The sequence below is a fragment of the Pholis gunnellus genome (genome assembly GCF_910591455.1).
Source record: "Pholis gunnellus genome assembly, chromosome: 23".
NCBI lineage: Eukaryota > Metazoa > Chordata > Actinopteri > Perciformes > Pholidae > Pholis > Pholis gunnellus.
Genome location: NC_136550.1, coordinates 14,342,235 through 14,369,472, shown reverse-complemented (window position 1 = coordinate 14,369,472; position 27,238 = coordinate 14,342,235). Strand labels below are relative to the sequence as shown.

At 41.3% G+C, this 27,238-nt stretch overlaps 1 protein-coding gene across 11 annotated transcripts in view; it reads left to right on the top strand.

Moving 5' to 3' along the window:
- ehbp1l1a (EH domain binding protein 1-like 1a) overlaps positions 1–26,072 on the top strand; it is a 39,974-nt gene extending 13,902 nt beyond the window's left edge. For 2 of the 11 annotated variants that reach the window (XM_079184678.1, XM_079184673.1), the window contains 25 exons: positions 489–665; positions 1,057–1,260; positions 1,377–1,517; positions 2,576–2,791; positions 2,984–3,043; positions 3,131–3,236; positions 6,441–6,890; positions 6,991–10,746; positions 10,827–10,892; positions 12,152–15,525; positions 15,608–15,662; positions 15,898–16,098; positions 16,374–16,958; positions 17,429–19,786; positions 20,000–20,093; positions 20,247–20,413; positions 20,514–20,562; positions 20,651–21,154; positions 21,254–21,305; positions 21,489–21,532; positions 21,634–21,745; positions 22,025–22,124; positions 22,954–23,027; positions 23,894–24,008; positions 24,159–26,072. In XM_079184678.1, coding sequence (XP_079040804.1) covers positions 489–665; positions 1,057–1,260; positions 1,377–1,517; positions 2,576–2,791; positions 2,984–3,043; positions 3,131–3,236; positions 6,441–6,890; positions 6,991–10,746; positions 10,827–10,892; positions 12,152–15,525; positions 15,608–15,662; positions 15,898–16,098; positions 16,374–16,958; positions 17,429–19,786; positions 20,000–20,093; positions 20,247–20,413; positions 20,514–20,562; positions 20,651–21,154; positions 21,254–21,305; positions 21,489–21,532; positions 21,634–21,745; positions 22,025–22,124; positions 22,954–23,027; positions 23,894–24,008; positions 24,159–24,252 — 13,154 coding nt within the window. In that variant the 3' untranslated portion in view covers positions 24,253–26,072. The other 9 variants (XM_079184677.1, XM_079184676.1, XM_079184680.1 and 6 more) reach the window with 9 other exon arrangements.
- The last annotated feature ends 1,166 nt before the right edge of the window (positions 26,073–27,238 follow it).

Here is a 27,238-nt window from a genome sequence, read left to right as displayed (position 1 = left end):
GCAGAGAAGGCTTTGCAGGCCCTGACGGCCCGCCACTGGCATTGGCCATTGTCTACAGTCCAATTAAAAACTTGAGATGCGAAGAATGTGTTAGAGTTGAGATACAAGAGTTACAACAGTTAATTTTGTAGCCTATATAAAGCAAAATCAGATGATAGGCAATGGGTTCCCAGATTTAATTCAAGCCAATGCGTTCCGCTTCTTTTGCTCTGAACAGGGACTGTCTACCTGCATCCAACCAAAGGCCGCTCAAACCTGATTGATCAATACTCCTCGCAACATAAACGGAAAACAGAACGCGTTCGATACCAAAATGTTGTCCCATTGCCTACAGATTATATGCAGATATCTGTTTCGGTTGGCTAGAAATATTCTGTGTATTTCTGGCTTCACTCACCATTGTTCTGTCTCTTGGTTTGTCTTTCCGCTCTCCCCTTTCCTCTTACTTCTCTGCCACTTCCTTTCCGTCCTCTGCTGTCTTTTTTTAGTGCCCATTTCAGCTCCTCGAAGGCCCCATAGCTTCCACAGCGACTGCTCTCCAGCCGAGGGCTTGGAGGCTTTCGTTACCTTCACCCCTTCTAAACCCACCTCCACCTCTTCCCTCTCCTCCTCACCCTCCGCTCCATCTCTCCGCACTCCCACTTTCTCTGATACCTCACAAACAGGTATTACGTGATTCCATTCAAAGTTGTGATTGGTTTCTAATAGACGAAAGGATACAAAATACAGTCCATGGTGCTGTTTGTTTGTCTTGATTTGCTTTAAGGGCTAATGCTGCATTCACACACAAGACAGGCATGAGCTCCTACCATATATATACCACAGATATACCATTAATTTAGCTTTTATCGAATACATATCTTTAGAAAGCATTATGGGAAGCATCTTTGGCCTTTGTTTTTTATTGTTTGGCCCACTCATGAAATGTATGTTGATTAGTTCAAGCAGTTCTTCCAACACTTTTCTTTTAAATCACAATGATGCATCATGCTTTTCTTCTACCATGTCTTCATCCCTACTTTCTTTTATTTTATTCTCTCCTTCTTCCTCTCTCAGCCTGTCCCAGTGCCTGGAGAGCACAGGGTGTTCCTTCCTTTTCTTCTGCATCCTCCTCCTCATCTTCAGCTCCTCTCAGCTCCTTCCCTCCTATACCTCCACCGCCTGCTGCTTTCAGGCAGCCCAAAGCTCGCTTCTCCTCTGCGGGGGAGCCGGGTTCCGCCCTCACCCGGCCCACCAGCCTGCCGTCTGCCCCCGAGACAGGTACAGGGACAGGTCCCTTCAGAGGCTGTTCATACACCTGTTACTACGCATTTACTCCCGTTACTCCCTCCATCCCTACATGTTCGTTTTTTCCCTTTCTCCTTATTTCTTTCCAGCTTCGTGGCAGAGTGAATGGAGGCCTCCTAAATCTCAGGCGCCTCTAGCACAGCCTGCCTACTCCCCTAAGTTTCTGCATCTCTCTGCCAACGATCCTGGACAGCCTGCAGTGCTGCAGAAAAAGCAGATAGAGACGCCATGTAATTGTGCTCTACCTTCAGCCTCTCTGCTGTACTGTGTGTCTAACATTCGATGTGCTTATATGTAGCTTTCATCCTTTAGAATAAAGAATTCACTGTTCATTTTATCTAGACCGACAGTGCCCGAGCATAGTTTATATAGGTTATGACTCTCATTGAATTCTTGCTTTCACAAATACTCACCAGAGGACCAACTGTGGATTAATCCGTCACTGAAAATAGTCCCCAACAGACGTGCTATTTCTTCCTGTTTGTTTGGTAAAAACTACATTGACCAGCTGTTTGAGGAAATGACAGAAATGAGTTGAGAAGGTAAAAAATTAATTCCAAAGCTTTTTTTAAAGATGTATATCTTCAGTAGGAACAAAATATACATACATAAATACATATATTGTTTTGACACACATTGTGCAAGCAAACAAGACTCCAATGCAGAGTTCTCAGTAACACTTTCTATGACTCCATTTCCATAATGCATAACATAGTCATAATAAGTTGTAATGTTCTTATAGCACTGTCTAATCATAGATATAAGCACCATATTCATAATGCTTCTTAACAATAATCTTTAAAAAATTCACAATGATAATACTTCATCATTGCTGGTCACTCAGTGTCATTTTTTGTGTTGTTCACATTATGCATTGATTAATGCCATTTTTTCACTTTACTTACTTAAAGCAAACAATGAGTTATAAAGCATTATGGATATATATGAGTGCTTAAGACTATGATTATACAGAGCTTTAATAAGACTATGGTGCATTATAAGTATGTTTATATTGCAATATAGACATGGATTTCATAGAAATTGTTCTCTATGTAATACATGAGGACACTGGTGAGAATGTATTAGTGGATTCACTGTGAAAAGAGCTTTTGTTTGTAATGGTCTCGTCATTACATATACCATAAACATACAGAACTATCACTGGAGAAATGCCTGATGGACTGATATTGGAAAGCACACGTGTCGTTGATATTCCACCTTCCATTCCCTCCACTCCTCTCCTCCTTCCCATCTTCCCTCTGCCCCCATCATGTTTCCTCTCTGTCAGCTTCATCCTCTTTGGAGCAGAAACCCCAGGGAGGGTCTGGATTCGTTCCTTCCTGGAGACCCCAGGGCACCCCTACAGTAGAGACCCTCTCACCTTCTCCTTTAAGTCCTTCCTCTGCTCTTGTGCTCTCTGGACCTCCTCCTCCTCCTCTTCCTCCTCCCTCTCAGCCTCATATATCCCATACTGCCACAACCTCACACAGTGACCAAGATACAGGTACAGAATCAAAAAGGAGCCATGCTGAGTGACTAAACCCCACCAATATACAAGCACACGTCTCCACCTGCTGGTTGTTTTCATTAAAGCAGCTAAACGCTTGATACAAAATATACACTGGTGCCATATGAACATCGAGCTTATCGCGTATAGTCCCTGTTTAATTCCTTCTACCCTTTTCTTTCGTTTCAGAATTCAAAAGACAGTTGAGCACGCTGAGTGAAGAGGACAACCAGTGTACGACTCCCACAGGTGAGCGTGAACACACAGTGAGTAGAATAAGTGACACCTTTAGACAATGACTGCATGGATAACCGTGTGTTACTTCATGCTGTTCAGCCCGTGATCCCAGAGCGCCGGCCAGCCGGAGGCCAGAGTCGTCCAGGGCTTCGGAGCCGAAAGGAGACGAACGTTTTGGAAACGAGGTTGTGAAGACATCAGCAGGGTGAGTTCATATGAAAGGTTGCCTTTTTATCGAGTTTGGTGTTTTCTTATTATATGGTGTGGTTGGCATGGCTCTAAAGGACTAATCCCGCCCCGGATGCTAACGCTGTTAATGGCATCAATTTGTGGTGTCAGATGTATTAAATGAGTAGTTTGCTCATAGCAGCTGAGGAAACTCATCAGTGGTTGGAGCTGAGAGACCTTCACCGATGAAGAACATGTGATAGAGTTGAAAGGTCTCAAAAAAGCTAGTGAGTGGACCTTGATTTGTCAAATTTCTGATTTTTTAAATTAAAAACCACTAAAGTAATTCCCAGCAGGATATTGACGAACAAACAACAAGCAACAAAATACAAAATAAGAAAAACAAAACAAAAATGATCAGTTAAGAAGAGTGACATTGTCTTCCTTTCAACAGAACAACATTTATACATTTGATCTCAACGACCAGTAATGCCATTTCGCTGAACAATGAAACTTTTCTTTGTCTTGCCTGTTACATCTTGATTACTGATTACGATTGTTTGTATTGATTATTTGAACAAAGTACAAAATACGCCTGGAAATACAACCACATTGCTGCTACATGTATTTAAGAGTGTTCGAGCATTTAGAGGTCGATTTTTCCTTTAGTGATCAAACGTTAATCGCACTGCATGGATTTTACTGCTAATAACTTTTGCTGCGTAATCATACATTGCATCAAATTACTTGCACAGTGCTTATAATATCGTATTCTATTTTATACTTGCATTTAGCAACGGAAAGACATAGGTCTATACTTTTATTCAAAGCCAAAGGAGATCTGCACTGACTGATTATAGTTTGTTGAGAGATACATATTGAGGGTTTTTAGGACCGAAACTAAATATATAAAACTATATCTAATCATATTAATTTCATTCTTAATTGAATGCTTAATTGTCACTATAAATGAATGATTAAATCACAAATGAAATGGTCTGTGAGCTTATGGCTGGCTACAGTAGTTGGCAGTCGCTAGCTTGCTTTGTGGAGCTTCTTAACTGTGAAAATGTTGGAGCAACTTTTTTATTCAACATACATTTTTTTTCTAAAACTGCCAATATTCAAAATTACACATTTGGTTTCTCGTCTCAAAAGTTTTCAGGAGTGAATTTAATGATGCAAAGCGTACGAAATATACGCCTGTCTTGTTCGTAGCGCCGGTTAGCATCATAGTTAGGCCAGCGTTAGCCTTTAGCAAACCCCTGGAACACCTGGAAGGGTATAACCAATCAGAAGCAAGTCTGTAAAACTCTCAGTTACATTAAGGATCAATGAAAGAAAATGTATAGATAAATAAATGTTTTAACAAATGAATACGTCAATAGATAAATTAATATAAGAATGAATAAATAAAAGTACAAATGTGGGAATTTATAAATATATATATATAAAAATGAATACATAAATACAATCATTCAATCAATCAAACTTTTATTTCAGACTGGACAGTACATAGAATAAATCTAAAAGCACAATAGAAGTTCACAGACCTACCAATGCCTTACAAAGAGACAGCTGTACTAATGTCTCCACAGCTGGGACTGGTAGCGCGTAGTACTAAAACTCATGTTTGATAAAACCAAGATGATTTCATTTTCAGAGTCATTAAGCCGGCAAATATATGTATACATAAGATTTCTTAAAACAGTTCGCAAAGTATTGACTCCTGCAGCCACAAACACCATCTCGCTCTCTGAAGTAATATTCTCATGGCATCATTATAAGCTACTTGAAGTCTCTGTAAACACAATAATAAATGTAACATTTATATATTCAATGTCTCATTTAATTTGTGATTTATTTATTTATGGTGAGAATTTAGCATTACATTATTTATTTGTATCCTTTCTTATGTTTTTGTATATTTAGTTTGGGCCCTGAAAACCCTCCATAGATTCAGTCTGTTATTTTGATATTTCTTTCTAAACAGACCTGGGTTTATGTTGCTAGACCCTACATTGACAAAACGTATTCACTGTATTAAAATGGTGGCTTGTGTGGCTCTATGTAGGAGCAGGCAGCCCACAGTATGTAGTCTTCCTCTTTTTGCAGACTGCAGTGTTACAAGGCTGTCAGCCAGGAATGCATCTGAATCTGAGGCTTAGATGAGGTTAGACATGATTTGTCCTGGTTCATCCCAGCAATTGTAGGCGAAAGGTGGTCCAGGGCTTTGGTCAATTTTGAAGATCAGCACAGAACACTTTGTACAGGACGAGATTGTGTCTGTGATTCTCCTAGCAAAATCAGATTGTGAGCCTGAGCCGACAGCAAATGATGCAAAGTAAAGCGAAGCAATATTTTTTATATAACCATTGAATCAAATAACTCTCTGTACTGTGAAAGGGTTGCTAGTAGCCCCTCTCTGCAGCTTTGTGCAGTTTCCAGATAATTGTTTTGGTTTGCTGATTTGTATAATTGATATATAAGCTTTCACATCTACCGTTCGTAGTTCACAAGCTCATATGTTGGTTATTTGTTACCTGGTCAGTGCAAAATGGGGAAGCCAGAGTAAATGAGTGGACTGGTGAAGAACAAAATATTATTTTTAAAAGTAAAACGAAAAAGAACAAACCTACCCAACGAACATTGAACCGAATAGTTGAATATTCGGGTCCAGCCCTACCATTGAAATGTATTTGTAATGGTTTGCATGTCTCACGAAAGAAGGTAAATATCTCATTTTGATCACTAAATGTTTACTGTAAAATCTGGTGATGCAAGAATGTGCATCTGTTAAGCATATTCTGCTGCTTATAATATGTGACAATGTTTCATCACTGCAACAAATGTGTCATTACGCTGCTTGTTGAGCTGCGTGTGAAATTCCTTAGATATGGAATTTCAAAAAACATTCTTTGTACGTTGAAATTTTAACAAAAACAACAGCAAGTGCCAAATGATCTGGCAGTGTGGTTTCAGTGTATTATTTTAAAAGGCTGTGGCTGCTTGGCTGCCTGGTCATTCGTTCCGTGATTTATCACAAAATGCTTGTTTGGTTCTTGACTCTGGTTTGAATCTCCTGTTGTCCTTTGTAGTTCCATGTTACATTGCTCATTGGCTTGTGTGCTGTTCAGTGGAATTCTACGAATATGGCCTGGATATGGACTGCATTACTGCGGTAGAGACTTTCCTTACGTCATAACGTCATAACTCTGATCTTCATTTGTTTGTCCCTCAGACCTGAGAGTATGGCCTCACTCCTGCCCCTAAGCCCAAGAAAGCCCATAGCAGAAGGGCTTAAATATTTTGAGATGCCAAAAACACAGATGAATCAAACAGAATTAAGGCCAACAAGGACATTCCCGAGCATTCAGCCAACAGTTCCTCCCTTCGATTCGGCACCTGAACTAAACCCCGATTGTCAAGATTATACCTCTGCTTCAGTCAAGGGGCCTTTGGTTAAACCGGGGAGTCACTTGTCCATGATGTCCATTCAGTTAGGAAATTCAATAACCCAACCAGAGCCTGTTGAACACAAACCCATTTCTCCAACCAACCCCCAACCAACTTCCAGATCACTCCAGGGACCTTTGTTGCACTTGCCACAAATTGCTACAACCTCTGACACAAAACCGACAGGAAGGATAGGAGTGGCCCATAAAAAAGAAGCTGTAACTATGGATTTGGGGTAAGTGTAGTGTGTTACTCTGTCAGTTAAATCCCCATTTTTAAAAGCACACCAGCCTTTTTGTTCTGACATCAAACTTTGGTATACTTTATTCCTTCAGAAATGAGAGCATGGCTGCTCAGTCTGGAGAATGGTCCATTGTGGAAAACTCACAGCAGGAGAAGCCACAAAGTGACACTCGAAAAATAAGCCCTGCTGTTCCAATACCCATTATAGATAAGAAAACCGTATGCAACATGACTGCCTCAGACCAAGTCTCTTCAAGATTGGACTCTTTTGGGTTTATCTCAGCACAGCAAGCCACAACAGACAATTTATCAAAACAAAGAGAAGAATTTAAAGTGGATTTTGCATCATCTTCCACAAAAAGCTTTGATGTGCATTGTTTCGACCCACAACCTTATATGGAGAAAGAGAGAACTGAAAATGTGGCAAGCTCAGCAGAAGAAATGTGCTTGTACATATCTAAGGTGGAACTTGCTCCATTATGTATAACACAGGATTCTATTTCTCATTCACCATCCACTTTACAGCCTGAAGTTCAGATTGGAGGAACGGTAGGCATTCCAAATATGATTAAGTTACAATCAAGCTGCCCACAATATTCCAAGATTCCTGGTATGTCATCTTTATATCAGTCAGAAATTACAGCTTTGCCTGATAAGAGGTTATTGCCTCAGAGGTTATCCAGCAACAGATTTCCTATACTCCTGCATTCAGACTATAGTTATCTTTATGAGGGTAGTACAGGAATTTCAAAAATGGTGGACTTAACACCGTCCTGCTCCAGGTCTGCCAGTATTCCTGGATTCCCATCTGCTTTGAAACGTGAGCCAAATATGACTTGTCTTTTACCTATATGTCCCAGAATTAGCAGGATTCCAGGGTTAGCTTCTGCTGGAGCAGTGAATGGGTTTGAAAATAATGTTTGGGACAGTTGTTCTCTGTGGAAGAAACATTTGCAGATAAAAGAAGCATTTGTTTCACATATGTCTTGTGTTCAGGAGCAAGCTGTTACTGATACTAATATGGTTAAAGTCATGGTGGCCATGTTGCCAACATGTTCTAGAAAGGCTAGTGTTCCAGGGTTTCCTTCTGCACCATTGCACAAGGCTTCAGCTACTCCAAGTATTGCTAGTCTTCTCCCTACATGCCCCAAACAGACAATGGTTGCAGGTATGCCTGGTAGACAAGGAGTTATGGCATATAATGACAGCTGGCATATTTTAAGGGAATTTATTTTAGATAGACCATTGAGAAGTAATCCTACTCTGATTCAGGAAAAGTCACATGAGAATAAAGAACATATAGAACGTATGGTAAATATGTTACCATCTTGTCCCTGGAAGGCAACCGTCCCTGGTTTTCCCTCTGTGCCGAGAAAAGAACCAATTATGCCCAGTGTTCCATTTGCACCAAGTCAAGATCCTAATTTCCCAAGAAAAAACAGAGTCATTGGTTTTATCTCTCAGGAGCCAGTTGGTGCTCAAGGTGAGGGTTTGGATATAACCAGGAACATTTTGATAGAGAATCCCTTAAGTAAAGGGAAAGTCTTTATTCCTGACAATTACCCAGGTGCAAGTCAGGATCTAGACAAAAGAGAAATATTAAGTACAGTGGCAGTGTTTCCTTCAAACCCTGTGAGAACCTGCCACGTAGGACCCCAGGAGCTTTTACCAAGTATTGTCAGTATTTTACCTATATGCCCTAAACAGACCCAAACTCCTGGAATGCTGTCTCAAGATCAAAACATTTCAGACAACAAAGATTGGCATGCCTTGAGGCAGTTGATCATCAAGAGACCAGAGAAGAAAACACAAGTTCAACTTTTTCAGTGGATACTGAAAGACACAGATATCCCTAAAGATATGGTTGATATGCTGAGAAGTTGCCCGAACAAAGCCAACGTTTTTGGCTTACCCTCTGCTCCACAAGAACCCAGCATGGTTAATATAATGCCTTCATGTCCCATACACAGTGGAGTCCCTGGTTGGCCTTCAAAGACTGAACAGAAACTCTGTTTGTCTAGCTGCAATGAATGGTTTGCTTCTAAAATGTTGTATTGGGACAGTCCATTAATCAAAAAGAAAGTACAGATTCTAAATGCAGTTTTGTGTTTTGATAGAAACACTGCTGAAAGTATGAGCGCAATATTACCCTCTTGTCCTGAGAATGCTAGTGTCCCTGGGTTTCCGTCTGCTCTGACACTGACATTAACAGATGGCCCAACTATGGTGAATTTATTGCCAAGTTGTACAAAGGAATCTAGAGTTCCTGGAATGTCACTAAGAGACACCGGCAAACAATCAGAATGGCTAATGGAAAGTAAGTCGCTGCTACTTTCTAGGGAGAAGTCGGCAGTTAAATTACTGGATGTTACTGTGTTCTATTCTGATTGTGATATGATCATAAATATGGTATCAATATTGCCATCTTGCCCACAGACAGCCTGTTTACCAGGCTTTCCATCTGTGCCATGTCAGGTGTTAGCAGATATACCAAGTATGATCAATCTGTTGCCTACATGTCCAAGACATTCCAGCGTATGTGGAATACCCTCTAGATACTACAGTTATTCCGAAGAGGCAGAATGGAATGTGTATAAAAGGCCAGTATGGGAAAGGCCATTAAGAAACCCAGGGAGACTGTCAGTAATACATGATCATAAAATGTATTTTACAGAAAAAGCGGTGGTTAAGATTATGGTATCAATGTTGCCACCCTGTCCAAAACACTCATTTATTCGTGGAATTCCCTCAAAGGCAGGAGAGAGACCAGTAGAAGCTGTGATGAGAGAGCCTCAAAGCATGTTAAAAACTGTAGCCACTTTCCCAAAACACAGTAAAATTCCAGGCCTACCTGCAAAGAATATAGCAAAAGATTCGGATGGCTGGTATGTGGACAAGGATGTAGTTTGGAAAAGCACATTTAATAGAAGGTATGGAGTTGTCTACCAAGATTTTACAGTTAAGGATACATCATATAGGGACAACGAAACAATGCTGAGTATGCTTCCATCATGTCCTCGACGAGCCCTGAACCCTGGATTTCCATCTGCTCCACAATCCCAGGCTGTTGATGCCATTGTGGAAAAACATCCAGACATGGTAAAGTTGCTGCCATGTTGCCCACAATGGTCAAGTATCATTGGTTTCCCCTCAAGAGTGTCAGTTATGTATGATTCTAAAGTAGGGGACTGGCCAGTGGTGATGGTAAAGACGCAAGACTGCAGTTCATTTTACACAAAGTATAGCTCCCCCCACAAAGATATAATAATAGCAAGTCTTTCTCTTGAAACTTCTTGTCCAAAATTTGCTCTCAGTTCTTGCTTCCCAACAGTTCCAATGCCTGACATAAACCAGGTTCCGAATATGGTAAATATTGTGCCATCTTGCCCAAAGGAAGCCTCTGTTCTTGGGGTACCATCCACACATGTGCACCATTCAGAACAGGGGTGGCCAGGAACAACGATAATTGAAAATGAAAGAGAAAACCTTACGAATGAACAGCTGTCACTGGAAGAACGTTACTTTTGTAAGGTTTCTGTCAGAGAGGGATCCAAACTGTTTATATTCCCGAGCCAAGATGTACCAGAGGATGTACAACAAAGAATGTCAATAGAGTCATCAACCTGTCCAATCGAGGCCATTGTCAAAGACTTACCATCATCAAATTCTGTGGACCAGCCATCCTCCAGAGTTAATGGGATTAAGATGTTATGGGATGAGGCCAGTCCAATCAGATTTGACACAGAGAAAACTAAATCCGATGTGTGCTCAGCTTTGGAGAGATGTAAAGATGAACAGGGGTTTCCGATACCGATTGAGGCTGAAGAAAAAGCTGTTGTAGAAAAAGGGTGAGTTGGAGAGTTGGAGTTCTCTTTGTGATGTCAGCAGTGTAGGTTTTTAAACATCTGCTTTTCGATTCTGTTTTCAGAAACTTGCATTGCAGAATGTGGCACTCCATGCCTGACATGCCACTATTCTTGAGTGTTAGGAAGAGGTGGGTTGCCTTGGTTTGCACGGTGATTGCAATGAGGTGATGCATTTCCACAATAATGCATTTGCTTTATTTCAGCACCATCTGACTGCAAAATCTGCATTCCTTGTGTGTCATACTTTGTTTAGCTTTGAGTTGTTCTGTGGTTCAGTTTTTCCCTCTTGTCACTTGTCATTGTGTCAGACCCTGGGGTCAAAAAGATATTCAAGAAACTAAGATATCAATGTAAGAAAAAGGGCAAAGAAGCAGAGACTTTTGTTGTGACTGTGGAGAGTCATGGTTTCATGCCCATAGAGAGTCAGATAAAGCTTTGTCAGTAGAGTTAATAGACATCATTACTAAGCATTAATGACATGTGGATGAAAGGTGCATTAGATACTCTAAGAGTGGGTAAGTATGAGAGAGGCTAATACTTAGCCTCTGCTCTTGTCAGATTGATCTCAGAGTAGTGATGTGTGTTGCATGGTTTTAATTTATAATGTCCTCTTGAGGTAGGCTTCATTTCTTGCCATTCATAGTAGCATTGTCACTTTCGCACTTGTGAGCAAAATGGTTTGCTATAGACATACATAAAACATAAAAACCAACAAAGACACATTGAGGCTAAGTGTAGAAGTCAGATGACTACAGAAAGATGAATTATTAAAGAAATATTTGCTTGTTGGAGACGAGTTCTGTGTTGGTGAAATTCTTGATTTACAGAAATCCAAAAATATTTCTATGGAAAGATCCAGTTCAATGTTTACTTTCCAGCACTTAGTTTTTTATATTTTACAACTCTTGATATTATATCAAATATTTTGAAGTCATTTTTCATTCAGAAATAACGCTGGCTTTACTGCACTGGCTGTTATAGTTGTAGTTGTGGAATCAACCTGCTGTGTCATGTTGTTTTGTGTGCTTGTAGCTTTTTAGCTCTTGTGGATGGTTGTTTAATACAGGCTGTTTGGAGTGAATAGCATGTGTTGACATTGCATGCATTAGTGTAAAATACCTATCATAAGAATGGTAATGAGTAGTGATATAGAGTTTTATTTCCAACATTGCTATATGTAAATTAGTTATAATTATACTGTCAAGCACTGCTTACTTTCTCACCAATTGATTGAGGTACACTGTACCAGGCTTGCATTCTATTGTGATGAAAATAGGTAGAATTACAATGTAGCTTGTGGGAAGGCTCTTACACATTATTCATTTTACTTGGCATCTTTCAATAGCATACTTTGACTTTAACATACTTTAATTTACCTTCTCTTTAGACATGAAATCATGGTTTCACTACAGCCATCATGCCCAGTTGTTGCTGATGCAGCACAACTCCCATCCCAAACCCAAATAAATAATGCTGAGCAGCGGTTACAAAAACATCCCACAAACAGGACCATAGTATGGGAGGAACTACCAAAGGCACCTACAGTAAAATGTCCGACAGACCAGACCATATTATGGGAAGAGCTACCAAAGGTGACTACAGAGGCAACTAAAAATGCATCAGAAGAAGAAATGGAAATGACAAAAGAAAGAGTCAGTCTCTCTTCCATGATGTTAAACACGGGTGATGAAATGAAGACATATACAGAAACTGGGATTGCAGATCAATTGCCAGAACACCCAACAGTTAGTGACATATTTGAATTCACTGCTACTGCTAAACCAACAGATGAATGCCTACTGGACAGCAAGTCTACTTGGGATACGCCATCAGAGGATAATGACATTGTGGATAAAACTTCTTCCCACCCTCATGCACAATATGTGCCATACTATGTGAAGCCTGAAATGGAATACAAACAGTCCAATTTTGTCTGTCCCAGTGTGACAAGCATTGCTGGCATGCCGTCCAGATTACCCATAAAAGAAAAACACTGGCTTATAGATCAAAAGCCAATTTGGGAGAAACAATTAAAAATTAAGGAAATATTACTGCCATATGCATTAAAGGATGATGAACAGTACAAGAACCAAATGGCTTTACTTGTACCCTCTTGCCCCAGAAAGGCAATAAATCCAGGTTTTCCTTCTGCACCACAAAACAGTTTAGTTTTTTATGGACCAAATATGGTGGATATTTATCCCAGTTGTCTAAGTGTATCCAGTATACATGATGCACCATCTATCGATGAAGCCAGCAACAGATCATGGGTATCTCAGCAGGCTCCACTTTTGGAAAACAAATTGAAAACTGAACTTGTTGTAATGACAGCGTCACCAAAAGAGAAGAATGAAATTAAACTGGGAGCTTTGGTACCAACTTGCTCAAGACATATTTGCATACCAGGCATCCCATCAATTACACAACCTGCTATTGCACATCGTGGATCAGATATGATGAGCCTTGTAAGATCTTGCCCCAAAACCTCTTGTATTGAAGGTGTTCCATCATTAATGGAACCGTTGAGCAAAAGCTGGGCTACAGATTTCAAGCCCTTAGGGGTAACACAGACAAAACAATACATAGTTATGATTGAAGAGAGACCTCATAACGATGACATGAATGATGACATGAGAGCCATGTCAGCTTTAGCCCCAACATGTCCAAAAGAAGCTTGTATTCCTGGATTTCCATCTGCCCTGGAACCTACGTTAATCTATAATGGTTTTAGTAGAGTCAATCTCCTTCCATCTTGCCCGGCTGCATCAAGTATTCCTGGTTTTCCTTCAATGCAGAAAGATGACAGCAAAGACTGGAACACTTTTCATCAGCCGTTATGGGAGAAGCAAATGAAAAAGAAGTCTATATTACTACTGGACAACGATAAAATGGATGAAGACATGAAAGGAGTTGTGTCTCTTGCACAAAGCTGCCCAAGAGAATCACTCATCTCTGGTTTTCCCTCTGTCCCAAAACCCAGGATAAATAATGTTGACATGACAAATATGGTCAGTCTTTCAAGCGCATGCTCAAAAGTGTCACAAATACCAGGATTTCCATCATCTAATTCTTCAAAAGAATGGACAGTGAGCAGGAAACCACTATTTGAACCAAGATTAAAAGAAAAGCTGGTGTCATTGATAGACAGATGTGAAGGAGATGAGAGAGCAATGAAAGCAATGGTTTCTCTTGTACCATCCTGTCCAAAAGAGGCAAGGACGCCAGGATTTCCTTCTCATCCAAATTCCCAAAACATTAGTGCACCAAATATGATCAGCCTTTTACCATTGTGCTCGCAAGTTTCCAAAATTCCTGGATTCCCATCAGTTGATGGGGATAGAAGTGTAGGATGGGTAACAGAAAAGGGGTCATTGCTGAAGAGCCTACCAAAGAAGAGGGTCATATTTGACACATCAAATAACAACAAAAAGATTATGAAGACTATGGTTTCCTGTGTACCATCCTGTCCTAAACTGACAAGAATCCCTGGTTTCCCATCTATTCCAAACCCCAAAATGGTGTATTATGGCCTAAATGTAGTCAACCTCCTTCCTTTGTGCCCCCTAGTTTCTCTCATACCTGGATTTCCATCAGTTGAAGGGCACAAGGAAGACGGATGGTGTGCTGAACTGGGTTCATTGATGCAAAGACCACAAAAGAACATTCCGTTTAGGATAAACAGCTCACCAATTAACATAGACAAACCAAACAACATGTTTGCTTTGGTTCCTTCTTGCCCAGGAGCATCAAAGATTCCAGGTTTCCCATCTGTTCCCAAATACAATATGCTGAGTCTTGTACCTGTTTGCTCCAAAGTATCCAATCTCCCTGGATTTGCATCCTTTGAAGGGGCCTCAAAAATCCAATGGCTTTTTGATCCACACACTTTGTGTGATAAACCATCAAAGAAGACAGTATTCATAATGCACAGTTCAAATGAAGACAGAGAATCTGCAAAGAAAATGTGGGCCTTAGTGCCATCTTGTCCAGAGGCATCCACAATCCCTGGGTTCCCCTGTGCACCTCGAACCAAATCCAAGATTGAACCCAATATGATACGTTTTGTACCTTGCTGTTCCAGTGCTTCAAGTCTCAAAGGATTTGCATCCATGACTACAATCCCAAACACAGGGTGGCTAAATGAAACAAAACCAATTTTGCTAAAGTCTCAGGAGAAAAGGGCAGAAATGATTTTGCCACTTACTGAACAGGACCAGCTATCTTGCTACATCATGAAAAGCATGGTGACTTTAGTGACATCCTGCCCAAAAGAAGCCAGAGTACGTGGTTTTCCTTCTGCTCAAGTTGTAAACAGACCACCAAATATGGTCAGCTTATACACGTCTGCTCCATGTGTTTCATGCATCCCAGGTTTCCCATCAGCAAGGATGCTTAGCTCTCAATGTATAAATATACAAATTAGGACAACACACAGTGAGTCCTTGTCTGAGAAGTTGCAGAATGAGAAGATTTGTGTCATTGCAAAATTCCCAGCCAAACATGACCAAGAAGAAATGAAGTACATGGTAGCAATGGCTCCATCATGTCCACATTTAACTCAAATCCCTGGGCTCCCCAGCATTTCACAATTGAATTCAGCAGAGAAAGAAACTATGATCATTCAAGTCCACTGTTCTACTGGGAAGCATACACCACAACAATTGCCTCATGCACAGTCAACTCAGTCATATCACAAAGACCCAAGAATGCCTGGTCTTCCTTCCACATCTCTTAGCTTCCCCAGCACAGCACTTGCATATGGTGAGACATTCACAGTGTGAAGATTCACTTTTCTATGTCTTGTTTCTTTTTGTGTATTTTACTATGTTTGCTTTTATGACAGAGGAGAAATTCAAAGCTGGTGCAAAGCAAAACATAGACCTTTGTGTAGATAATGGGTAAGTAAAAGAGCCCAGTGCTCTTGCATTGTTTGCTGTGAAAGGGGTCAGTCTAGTGCTTGCCTAACATGGACTGTTTTGACATACTGTATATACAGTCGTTTTTGTAACTTGACAATACAATGCATGGTAAACCTCAGTATCTCTGTGAATGCTGTAATTCATTCGATTTTTTATCGTGCTGCTGCCCGAGTTCTGTGGATCACACCGTAAACTGTGGTTTCTGGGTCCTCAGCAAATCACAAGTAGAGGGGACAGTAGCAGAGGTAGCCCAGACAAAAGGGAAGAAACCATTGGACACATCAGAGCCAGCGGGAGTCTTGGGTTGGGAAGTATTGGAGGCAGAGGGAACGATTACAGAAAAACAAGCAAAGTCCTCTTTGTCAGCAAAAGAGGAAGGATTAGTTAAGGCTATTGTTGGTGTTTTCCACAAAGGGTAAGTGTAAGACTGGCCTGAAACTAATAGTGTGAAGCATGCGTCATAGTGTGCATCAATTATTGGTAACCCTAAATGGAGATATTTCACATTCCACATTATTATGTATCATGCTCATTCTATTTTTCTATTCAGATTTTGAAATTTCAAAGTTTGGGGTAAAGAAAATAACTGGACAGCATTTGCATGGGAATTTAATTTACTTTCTCCAGTACTCACTGGTTTCTACAATTAGTTACATGCTTATTGAAACCATTGTTTTTGCATGGTTCCAGGTTTCATTCACTCACTCCAGTATCCATGTCTCACAGTTATGAAACAGTAGCATCCATTTTGGGGCCGTCTAGCTCTACTTTAACTGAAGTGGAGCACCAACCCAGGGCTGCCTCTTCTATGGATCTGAAAGACAAGACACTGACCCCTTCAGATGAGTTTTCAACACATTTAGCTGGCAACACTACTTCCATACAGAAGATAGAGGGCCAGCTTGAAGACATTCATACCAAACATAACATTGGATATCCAGCAAGTGCTGAGCCTTACATGTTGGACTTGGAAGGTGATCGATCAGCGTCTCCATCACTAACTACCAACAATGATGACAGGTTTTTGGTTTGTGCAAGCATAAAGAAATGGCCACCGCTGACAGAGTCAGATATTACTGAAATATCAAAGGAGGATAGTGAACAAGTAGAGGAACAAGAGGCCTTTCTTGATCAATGGCATACAAAGGAAATACCTAACAAAGGGCAGGACTCACATTGTACAGTGTACATTGAAAGCTTGTTAGCAAGGCAACAGACTGAGACAGAACAGGATGAGGATAGAACACAGTCATCTTCATCACAGCTGGATAAAGGGTGAGTGTTGGGGGACAATGACCCAGTAAAGTGTTTGGTTGCACGGTGTGGTAGTGTATATGTTCTGCGTTTTTGGTGATAACATTGTTTCTTGTTCAGCTTATGAGCGCTTGCTACTCAGGAAATTGTGATGGTCAACTATTTGTGATGGCCATAATGATTGGCATAGTTATATGGAATGGTAATGTTAACTTTTTTACTGGCATCTTTTTAAGTCTTGTAGACTTAGGGCGACTTTGTCTATAAAGTATGTGCTTTATATGCTGCTGTGTTGTTTCAATGACAGTGTGCATGTACACAAGTAAAGCAGAATATTGAAAATGACGGTCAGTTTTGTTTTACAATTTGTCATATGATTTGCTGACTGTCTTATTCAGTTGAGCATATTAATTGGTTGGAGATAAGGTGCATGGTACAACTATATGGCAAAAAACAGCAAATTCTGAAGCTTGTCCTTTCTCTTCCTTAAGCCCCCAACAAACAAACACAGAAGGAATTTCTGCCACTTCCCTGCAGCCTACATCAAATGAGTCACTGATAGATTCCAATGTTCACGGAGAGAAACTCATGGACAAACCCTCATATATTCAGGATATTAGTCCAGATGGACCACATGCTGGCATCGCTGTCCGAGGCAGAAAGCCCAAGAGAAAAGTTCCAGAACCTCAACAGAAAAGGTTTAATCAAGAAAAAGACACTATTCCATCACGACCACTCAGAAGGAAGGATAGTTTAACCCCAGACCGCAAACAAAAATCTGATATTGTGTCGGTCAATCTCCTCCTTGAGGTTGTTCCAATCCAATCTCTCGGGAAAGATGCTACTGGTGTGATACAACCTGCCACTGCCCCATCTTGCCGGATAAAGAAAGGAGCCAGTAGCATCCCTGGTGTACCTCAGAATGGTCATGCCCAAGAAAGTGTTAGTGCTCAAGTATCTTCATACACAAGTGACTATAAAGGAGAAGTTGAATCTGTGAAAATATCCATGGATGTTGTTGCGCCTCCTCGTGTGAAAAGAAGAGATGGTAGTTTGCCACCTGAAACTCCACAGAAAACTACCCCTTGCAAGCCTCTAAGGAGAAAAGACAGTGTAACTAGAGAGACATTTGTTCCAAAAACTAATGACCAACAGGATTTGAAAGCCCAAGTCAGCTCTGCTTTGAAAACTATGGATCCTGTTCCTTCTCCACCATGTATGAGAAGCTCTGTTGTCTCAGATGCTCTTGAACCTTTACAGAGCATTGATACACTTGGTCAAACAGCCACTGAAACGATCCCTTCACAACCACTAGGTAGAAAAGACCAAACAATCAGACAACACTCTCAAGAAACAGATTTTGTTGGGAGTGCCTCTCTACAGGCAGACACAGAACCGGTCTGCTCAAAGCACACAGAGCAAACCTCTCATACTTCAGAATGGCTTAAGAAAGACATTAATACATCTGTCCAGGCCTCTGCTCATGTAATTCTTCCCTCAGAAACAAAAGGGATTGAGAGTGTCACACCAATGCCTGAACCAGAGATGTTTGACGTTGAGCAAACTGCTTCTCTCTCAATCATCAAGAAGATACGTCTTCCACAGCGTGGCAAGAAATTGCCCTCAAGCAAATCTGGCAAAATCGGCAGTGACAAGGAGTCTGTAAAACCAGTCCAGATAACAAAAACTGTTAGGGAAGAAATAAAGCAATCAAATATTATTGGTGACACATCTGTTGATACGATTGACATCACGTCTTCTCAGAAAACAGAAGACTCATCAGAGATAACAGAAGCAGAGAAGGACAAACAAACATCTCTTCATATGCCAAGGCCACGTGTGAGGAAACGTGTCAGTGGCTCCTTCCCAGATGACGTTACAGCTATGGCGAGCACATCTAAGCCTTCCCATGGAGAAGAAGACAGCAAATGCTTTCCCCCTTTGGGTGATCAACCTTCTTCATCCATAGATCAACCTTCTTCATCCATAGAAGTAGTGACTCCCGTGAAGTTGAGGAGAAGTAGATTGATCATCGAGGACAGGGTTCAAGTAGAGGATGGACATATTTCAGAGAAGACACCAGGCGCTTCAAGCTTACCTGTACCAAAACCAAGAGTAAAGAAACGTCTCAGTGGTTCATTCCCAGACGCCACTACAATTTCTGACTCACCACCTCCCTGCCTGCCAGACACAGTAACTGACACCACTGGTGATGAATCAGTCCAACAGAATGAACAGTCAAGCTTGCCAGTTCTATTGCCACGGGCCAAGAATCGTCTCAGTGCAACTTATTCAGACAGCACAACACCGGCAAACAATGTATTCCCTTTAGAAATGGAATTCTCTCAGAGAAACCCAGAGGATATATCTGCCACTGGCAAGCAAACTAAGGAAGGCTCAACATCGCTGGATTCAAGTGTGATCTCTGAAGGAGGTTTCGTCACAATCCAAGGAGAAGATGATGGGGCATCGGAGTTGGAACGGGAAGTGTTGGAAGCAATGGGAGAAGAAGAATTTCCTCAGGTAAACGCTGTAGAAGATACTGAGAAGGGACTGGATGAAATCATTGAAGGCTGGACCTTTACAGAAAAACCTGTTGCCACAGATGACTCAGAGAAGGCTGCAGAGTGTGTGTCTGAACAAGCTGACATTGAAAAAGTCCTGGGAGAAGAGGTTGATAGGTCTCTTTCTTCCACTGTTGCATCTTCTCAGGATGACTGGCTACATGTAGAGGATGATAAAGACAGTCAACCAGTGGAAATAACCTCAAGGAAGGAAATGAGGGACGAAGAGTTGGACTTTGGCTTTGTGTCTGTAGATGTAGATGCTGGTTGTTTAGAGGAAGAGAGGTAAGATTAGTCAGTATACATACTGAATACTTATAACTAACTAACTCTCTACACAATAGAAATTCTCATTTCCTTGTATTTCCTAATTATCTAACATGGTGTGGTCACATTATCAACAAGGTTTACAAAATAATCAATAACCAGACAAACATGTTATCAAAGAAATTGTGCAATTGAATTCTCACTTTGCTTTGTTTTTGTGTGTTTCTCCAGGCAAAGGGAGAAGTCGCAAGATGCTTGCCTCCACCAAGCCAGTGAACCAACAACACCTCAGAAAAGACCTGCAGATGGGGCTGCCTCTCTGGAAGTATGTTAAAGCTGCACCTATCAATACTTATATATTAACAATTGATCAAATAACTGATAATAATGTGCAAAATGTTGCTCAGAGTGAAGAATTATCATTGACTCTGCAGTTATTTACAATCCTTCCCCAATACTGTCATTGTGTGTGTTCTAGGGCTTTTCGCCCACTCCCAGCTTAGTGACATCCAGTCAGTCTCTACTGGACTGGTGTCAGGATGTCACGCAGGATCACAAGGGAGTGAAGATCACCAACTTCAGCACCTCCTGGAGGAACGGCCTTGCCTTTTGTGCTATTTTACATCACTTCCAACCAGAAAATATGTGAGAAAGCTGTTGAAAATAGTTGGCCTAAAGATAGAAAGAGTGTTATATTTTTCTTAATGCATGCACTGTTTTATGTGTCCTCTCTTCTTGTTTATAGTAATTTTGAAATGCTGGATCCGTATGACATCAAGCACAACAATAAGAAGGTGATTGTTAAATAAAAGTCCAACATTGCTTAATATATATTGTTGGTTGATGATTCCTAATCTGATCTATTTTTTTTACAAATTGCAGGCCTTTGACAGCTTTGCCGAACTTGGCATTTCCAGGCTGATGGAGCCTTCAGACATGGTCATGCTAGCAGTGCCTGACCGCCTCATTGTCATGACCTACCTCAACCAGATCCGCACCCATTTCACAGGCCAGCAGCTCAGTGTGCTCCACATAGCGAGGGATAGCAGCGAGTCAAGCTATGCAGTAGCAGGAGACCGGGAGGGCCAAGAGGACCCAGAGGCGACTGTTCGCTACTGTACCCAGAGGCTGCAAGAGGAGGGTATAAGTCTAGACACCTACGGGACTGCAGACACTGCAGAGTCGGCGGACAGTAAAACCAGGGATGTCGTACCTCCTCCCAGAACCAAACGGCTGCAAGTTGCTGGGGCTCAGCTACCAGTGGCACCGCCAAGGACTCATTTCCTGTCCAAGACTGGTTTCTCTCATGTCAAAGACGCAGATCTGGTCAAAAAGCGTAGGTCACAGCGGAGGAGTGGGTCATTAGAAGAAGGAGAAATATCGGTGGTATGATTCCAAATTGCCTTATTCATTTATCGCCTTTATATTCTCATCATTGCATTTTTCTCTTATCTGTGATGTATGAGGAACTTTGTTTGTCTGCAGGTTGTTGCAGGCCAAGAAGACAGTGTGATTACTCGGAGGAAGTCAGACACTGGTTAGATTTCATATATCTGTGTTAACATACATGTTAATGAATCCACCTTTTAAAAAAACTGTTAAACACCTTTTTTAATGCCTTTATTTGGACATGGTGATTTGGAATGTTTTTCCTTTGCTGAAACTAAAGTTATTAAGCATGCCTTCATTCATACAAGTGGTATTTGTGTTTGTCTCACAGAGAGAACAGAAGCTGAAGTCGAGGAGGGACGACTAGAGGGCCAAGTCAGTCACCATTTGTTTCATTGCAGGGTTGAATATCTAAACGTGACCCGAACTGTCTGTTGGGTAATTGTGTTTATTTGTGCATGTATGAATGTATCCAGGACCCCAGCCAGTATGTGCGGAGTCAGATAGAAGCCCTGGAAGCGGAACAAAGTCATATTGATAACAGAGCAGGTGTGGTGGAGAGGAAACTCAGACAACTGCTGGAAACAGGTAAGATCATCTTACTACAGATGGTGCACAATGAATGAAAAGCACATGCAATTCTGGGTAACAGTAATATTTAGAGGGAACAAGGGTAGAATTTGTACAAATTATTAACCTTAGGGAAGAACATAATTTCAAGGAATAATTTGTAATGTGAAGGCACTAATTAAACAGCTGTGGTATAGATATTCATTCACTGTGAAACTCCATTGTTCCATTGTAGGAAAGAAAGAGAAGGACTATGACTAACAAAGGGGGTTATAGTAAAGTGATTTTCTCCTGCAGGCAGTGACAAGGTGGAGGAGGAGAGGTTGATCCAGGAATGGTTCATGCTGGTCAACAAGAAGAATGCTTTAATCAGGAGGCAGGACCATCTGCAGCTACTGTAAGACATCCACGACACACACTAAAACACATTAAAACACACTAGAAACTGTTCATTTCAATCGTTAAAGGTATACTGTGCAGCAGTTCTCGCTTACTGTCTGTAAACACCAGGCGGCAATCTTTCGGTTCTGCCGAGTAAAGTTGATGCGGAAGTGTCTTAAACCTGCATTCTCTCTAATGTCCACCAGGGGGCGACTCCTCTGGTTGTATAGAAGTCTATGAGAAAATGACTCTACTTCTCTCTTGATTTATTCCCTCAGTAAACATTGTAAACATGAGTTTATGGTCTCAATCTCTAGTTTCAAGTCTTCTTCAATACAGCATGATGTTCATTTAGTAAATGATGGTCCATTAGAGAGTGCTTTCAGTAATTGTTGGAGTTTAGTCACGTCACTGCAGCAAATATCGTGGGACATTTAAGCAGCAACGGTAGTTCTAAACTTTGACAGAGGAAAGAGAACTAAGCATTTAGCTGCTGAAATAATGAATGAAGTTATGCTGCTGCTCCTTGTGCTCACTATCTCTCACTTAAAATCCTGCCCAGTCAAATGAGCCAATAAAAGATCCCGATGTGAGAATAAGTTTGCTGTTGTCAGTGGGCAGGTTTTCTGAATACTGTTAAGCAAGCAAAATGAGAAATTGTAGGTATCGGTCCACTCTTGACCTCTGATACGATAGTTTAACAAAAGAAATTAGCTCAACCTTCACTTACGAACTTTTAAGAAAATAGCAAGCGAATAATGCAAAGAAATGGGGAAGTTTGAGACAACTCTCCTCCGTGAGCGCAGATGTCGGACATGTTGTCATGCATCTCTTGTGATTGACAGGCTGGAGGAACAAGACCTGGAACGAAAATTCGAGCTGTTAAACAAAGAGCTGAGGGACATGATGGCAATTGAAGGTACGACTTTACTGCTAAACACACACCGCTTCTACATCACTCCACAACACAGTCCTTAACACCAAGCACTGAGGTCGAATGCTCCGATTGTAGCCTGTGGTGCTTCTCTATAATCTACCAGGGTCAGAGTATTAGATTAGATTAGAAAACTTAGAAACTCATTCGCCACCATAAACTCATACAGACCACAATAGACACAGTCCACAGTGTACAACAGACAAAAACACAGAATAAACCAGAAAACGCCATATGAAACATGAAAGATGCTAAATCTAAAAACCACATCTAAAGGTGTCCATTCAAAAATCTAACTGCTGCTGGAACGAAAGACTTTCTGAGTCCTTCAGTAAAGCAGCTAAAACAAGGCATTTATATTTACATTTAAGTTGCTTCTTTTTATTACCTACAGTCGATTGGAGAAACAGACTGGAGTACCAGCACGGGAGCAACGCAATGTACTGCTGAGGACGTATTTTAAACACCTAAAAGAAATCAATATCAGTTTCAGAGTACACTATATTTAGAATATTTTCACCCCTTTGCCTTATTCTGTGACTTTGGCAAATCCGAATTAACCCTTCAAAACACAAAAGTCTTCTAAATACAAATTCTCCATATAGCGTGAACTTAAACTCAGATAGATTCTTCTATAGGTGTTGCTGCTGCCCCCCTGTAACCCCACTTCAAACAATCTGGACTATCTTTAAGAGCGATAACATTATTATCCCCCCATAGATGAGGATAAATAATCACAATACATAGTTGTGATGTCAGTAATGAGGAATTTCCTCTCTTTGATTTCCTTTTGCACAAAGTCATCCCCCTCCTCACTAGTCTTTGTTTCCCTCTCTGTCTCTGTGGTGCAGACGGGCAGAAGACTCAGGCCCATAAACGCAGAGAGCAGCTGCTGCTTCAGGAGCTGGTTTCACTGGTCAACCAGAGGGATGAACTGGTCCACGACATGGACGCCAAAGAGAGAGGGTGAGACACACTTCCCCTGCTGTTTGTAGGGTGAATAGAGTCTTTGACGGGCTCTACAGCTGTGGGTGGTCTACATGTGCACACATATACACACACCTACATGATAATGCAGCAGCTCCTGTGACTCTCCTCGTCTCCCCTTGTCCTCAGAGCCCTGGAGGAGGACGAGCGTCTGGAGCGAGGCCTGGAGCAGCGGAGGAGGAAGTACGCCAAACAGCAGAAAGAGAAGTGCGTGATGCAGTGATTCTGTGAACTCTCCGGCCACGAAACGGAAGAGGGTGTGAAGACGTGTTTGGTCCTCTTTTCACCGGCTGTCAGACTGAAGAGGACGTTCAGACGCAGTGGGGGTCCTTCTGAACCAATATGAGGTGGATGTACTTCCAATGGAGATCAGAGTGGGGCTCTGAGAAATCAATTTTTAGTTTTTGGCTCGCTTTCCTTTTTCAATTTCTTAAAATGTGGCGTTTCTGCTTCATTTTATGACCGGAGATCAAAGTATTCAAAGTGGGCTGTAGTGTTGTTTTCCACAAATCAATGCGTTAAACTAAACCCGACAGGAGGTTCAGCACCCGCCGAGCAGAAGAGGTTGCACGTTTGGACTGTTTGCTTTGCAGTTTCTGTGCTGTGTGTGTGTGTTTTTTTTTAGTGACTGTTGTTACAAACTGTGAATTGATTGAAAGTGTGTACGAGACCTGGAGATGTCGGATACAGATATGAGATGCCAAAAACAGGAGAAGTAGTTGTGAGCATGTTGGGATTGGACCCGCTGATAACCAAAATCTAGTGGCATAGTTCATATTCACTATTCATAGTTACAGGGATTCAGTGTTTCCTGGTGACACGAGGAAGGCTGAGAAGTCTGTTAGGGTTAAAGAAAGACTGTGGTTTGGGATTTAAAAAAAAAAGGATTTACAGTTAACACCAAAATCAAAAAACACATATGTTCCTCTCACCTTAATCTGTTCATCAGTCTGGATAATTTTGGTGTGAGTTGCCAAGTGATGTCGGCCTTCTCTCCAAAAAAATGGAACCAGATGGCACTTGGCAGTTGAATGTAGGAAACTATTGTCTTTCTACCAAACTACACCCCCGGCGACCGTATCACTGCACAGAAGGAAGAGTGAGATGTGAACGTCCATGGCGTCCTCCTCGGCCGAGCTGCGACGCTGCGACTCGCACCAAAACTATCCAGACTGATGAACAGAACTACAGATCAGAGGAAACACCTGTAGGTTTGTATTTTGGGGGTGGACTGTCCCTTTAAGGTTACAGAACCACAGATATGGGTCCAGCCCCAGAAACGCCACTGTTTGAACACAGTTAGTCACCACAGTTGCCTCACTGAAGGATGTGCTGCATCGTTCTCACCCCATTGTGATTCCATTGGAACTGTCCTGCCCTTGTGTTTGGATACGTTCGCTGTTACAGAAGCTGTTTGGTGAAATGTTGAAATGTTTACGTCATATTGTTTGATGGGATAAAGGGCGAGGGAAGCAGCCATTTTAAAATAACTTATTGGGTAGATTTAAAGTTTTGCTATTTATTCAAGTCGTCATGGAGAAGCAGCCACACAGATATTTGAACCAAAGCTCACGGCCCTCATCATCGTAGCATTTGTCTCCCGTCTGTGTAGAGAATGTTCACACAGCACAGGAGCATTTATCCTCTGTAAGCTGGTGACCGTGACATAGCAATATTTATACATGTAGGATTTTGTATTTCACCTTTGATTGAGAAAATGTTCTGATGAGGTTTAAGTGTCTAAACACGTTCAACGACTCCTGCCTTTTATTTTGAAAGTACCTTTACGTTACGCAGAGGATTCTGACGGTGATATTAACATTAGCTCAAAGTGAATTAGAGGAAACTTCCTCCTCGCTTGTGCTTCAGTGTGAGCTGAACCGGGTGCAGTCGTCACGTTGTCAGTTGCCATGACGGCTGGTTGTCGCCGCTCTGACCGCCGTGTGAAAGAGTCACAAGCTGTCAGAGGGATTGCTGTTTTTATTTCTGGTTTTTATGTTACTGTTGCACTATTTGTAAAGTTTGAAAAATATAAACGATTTGAAAGCATTTAACATCTCGTGCAGTTTTATTTTATATTGTATTATTATGTTTTACTGGCTCGAAAATTTGAGTTTTCTAAACTTCTTTTTTTTCCTACACCATTTGTTCAGCTCTCTTTGTCTCTGACCTGTTGAGGAAATGATCTCTTTAGCTGCTAAATGTTCCTCTTTTCTCACCAGCTGGTCGCGAACTTTGTCTCAAAGTATCGTCTACACACCTCATTTCCCATCTTCCCCAAACCTCCATCTTTGTTGCTCAGTAATGATCAAACTGTAACCTGTAACAAAAGAATATGTATCTAACACACAGTATCTATTATACTATATTTATTTTTTAAATGTATTCATACATTATTCCTTAACTTTACATCTTGTTCCTTTTGAACCCACGCTAAATGTTTATTAATTTATTATTTATGACTGTGGGCCATAATCTAAAGCATTCCCAAGTATTTATTTGTAATATTTTGAGTATTATGTCTAGTACTGTACAGTTGTAGTACTAATAGGGTAATACAAGTAATGCATTTGACTCAAATGAAAATTGAAACACACTAAATCAGAATTTGCATAATATCTATTTTATGTCAGACGTCATATACGTCAGGTTTCTGAATCATAAGATTATATTGTTTCCAATATGAAGATATATTGAGAAGGTTTGTCTTACATGTATTGCATCGTACTATTCAGGACACAAACGTTTAACTCAATACGACCTCAAACAATGGAATAACATTCAAGAGTCACATATGAGAAGTTCACGTTAGATTATCACCACTTTATGTCGCTACTGGTACTTCTGTGGCAGGGATTACTGACTCAGCTCTCTGAAAGAAAGGCCACCGCCACTCTCCTCTGGTCCTGTAGTCCTCCATCCTTCTCCTCTGGTCCTGTAGTCCTCCATCCTTCTCCTCTGGTCCTGTAGTCCTCCATCCTTCTCCTCTGGTCCTGTAGTCCTCCATCCTTCTCCTCTGGTCCTGTAGTCCTCCATCCTTCTCCTCTGGTCCTGTAGTCCTCCATCCTTCTCCTCTGGTCCTGTGGTCCTCCATCCTTCTCCTCTGGTCCTGTGGTCCTCCATCCTTCTCCTCTGGTCCTGTAGTCCTCCATCCTTCTCCTCTGGTCCTGTGGTCCTCCATCCTTCTCCTCTGGTCCTGTGGTCCTCCA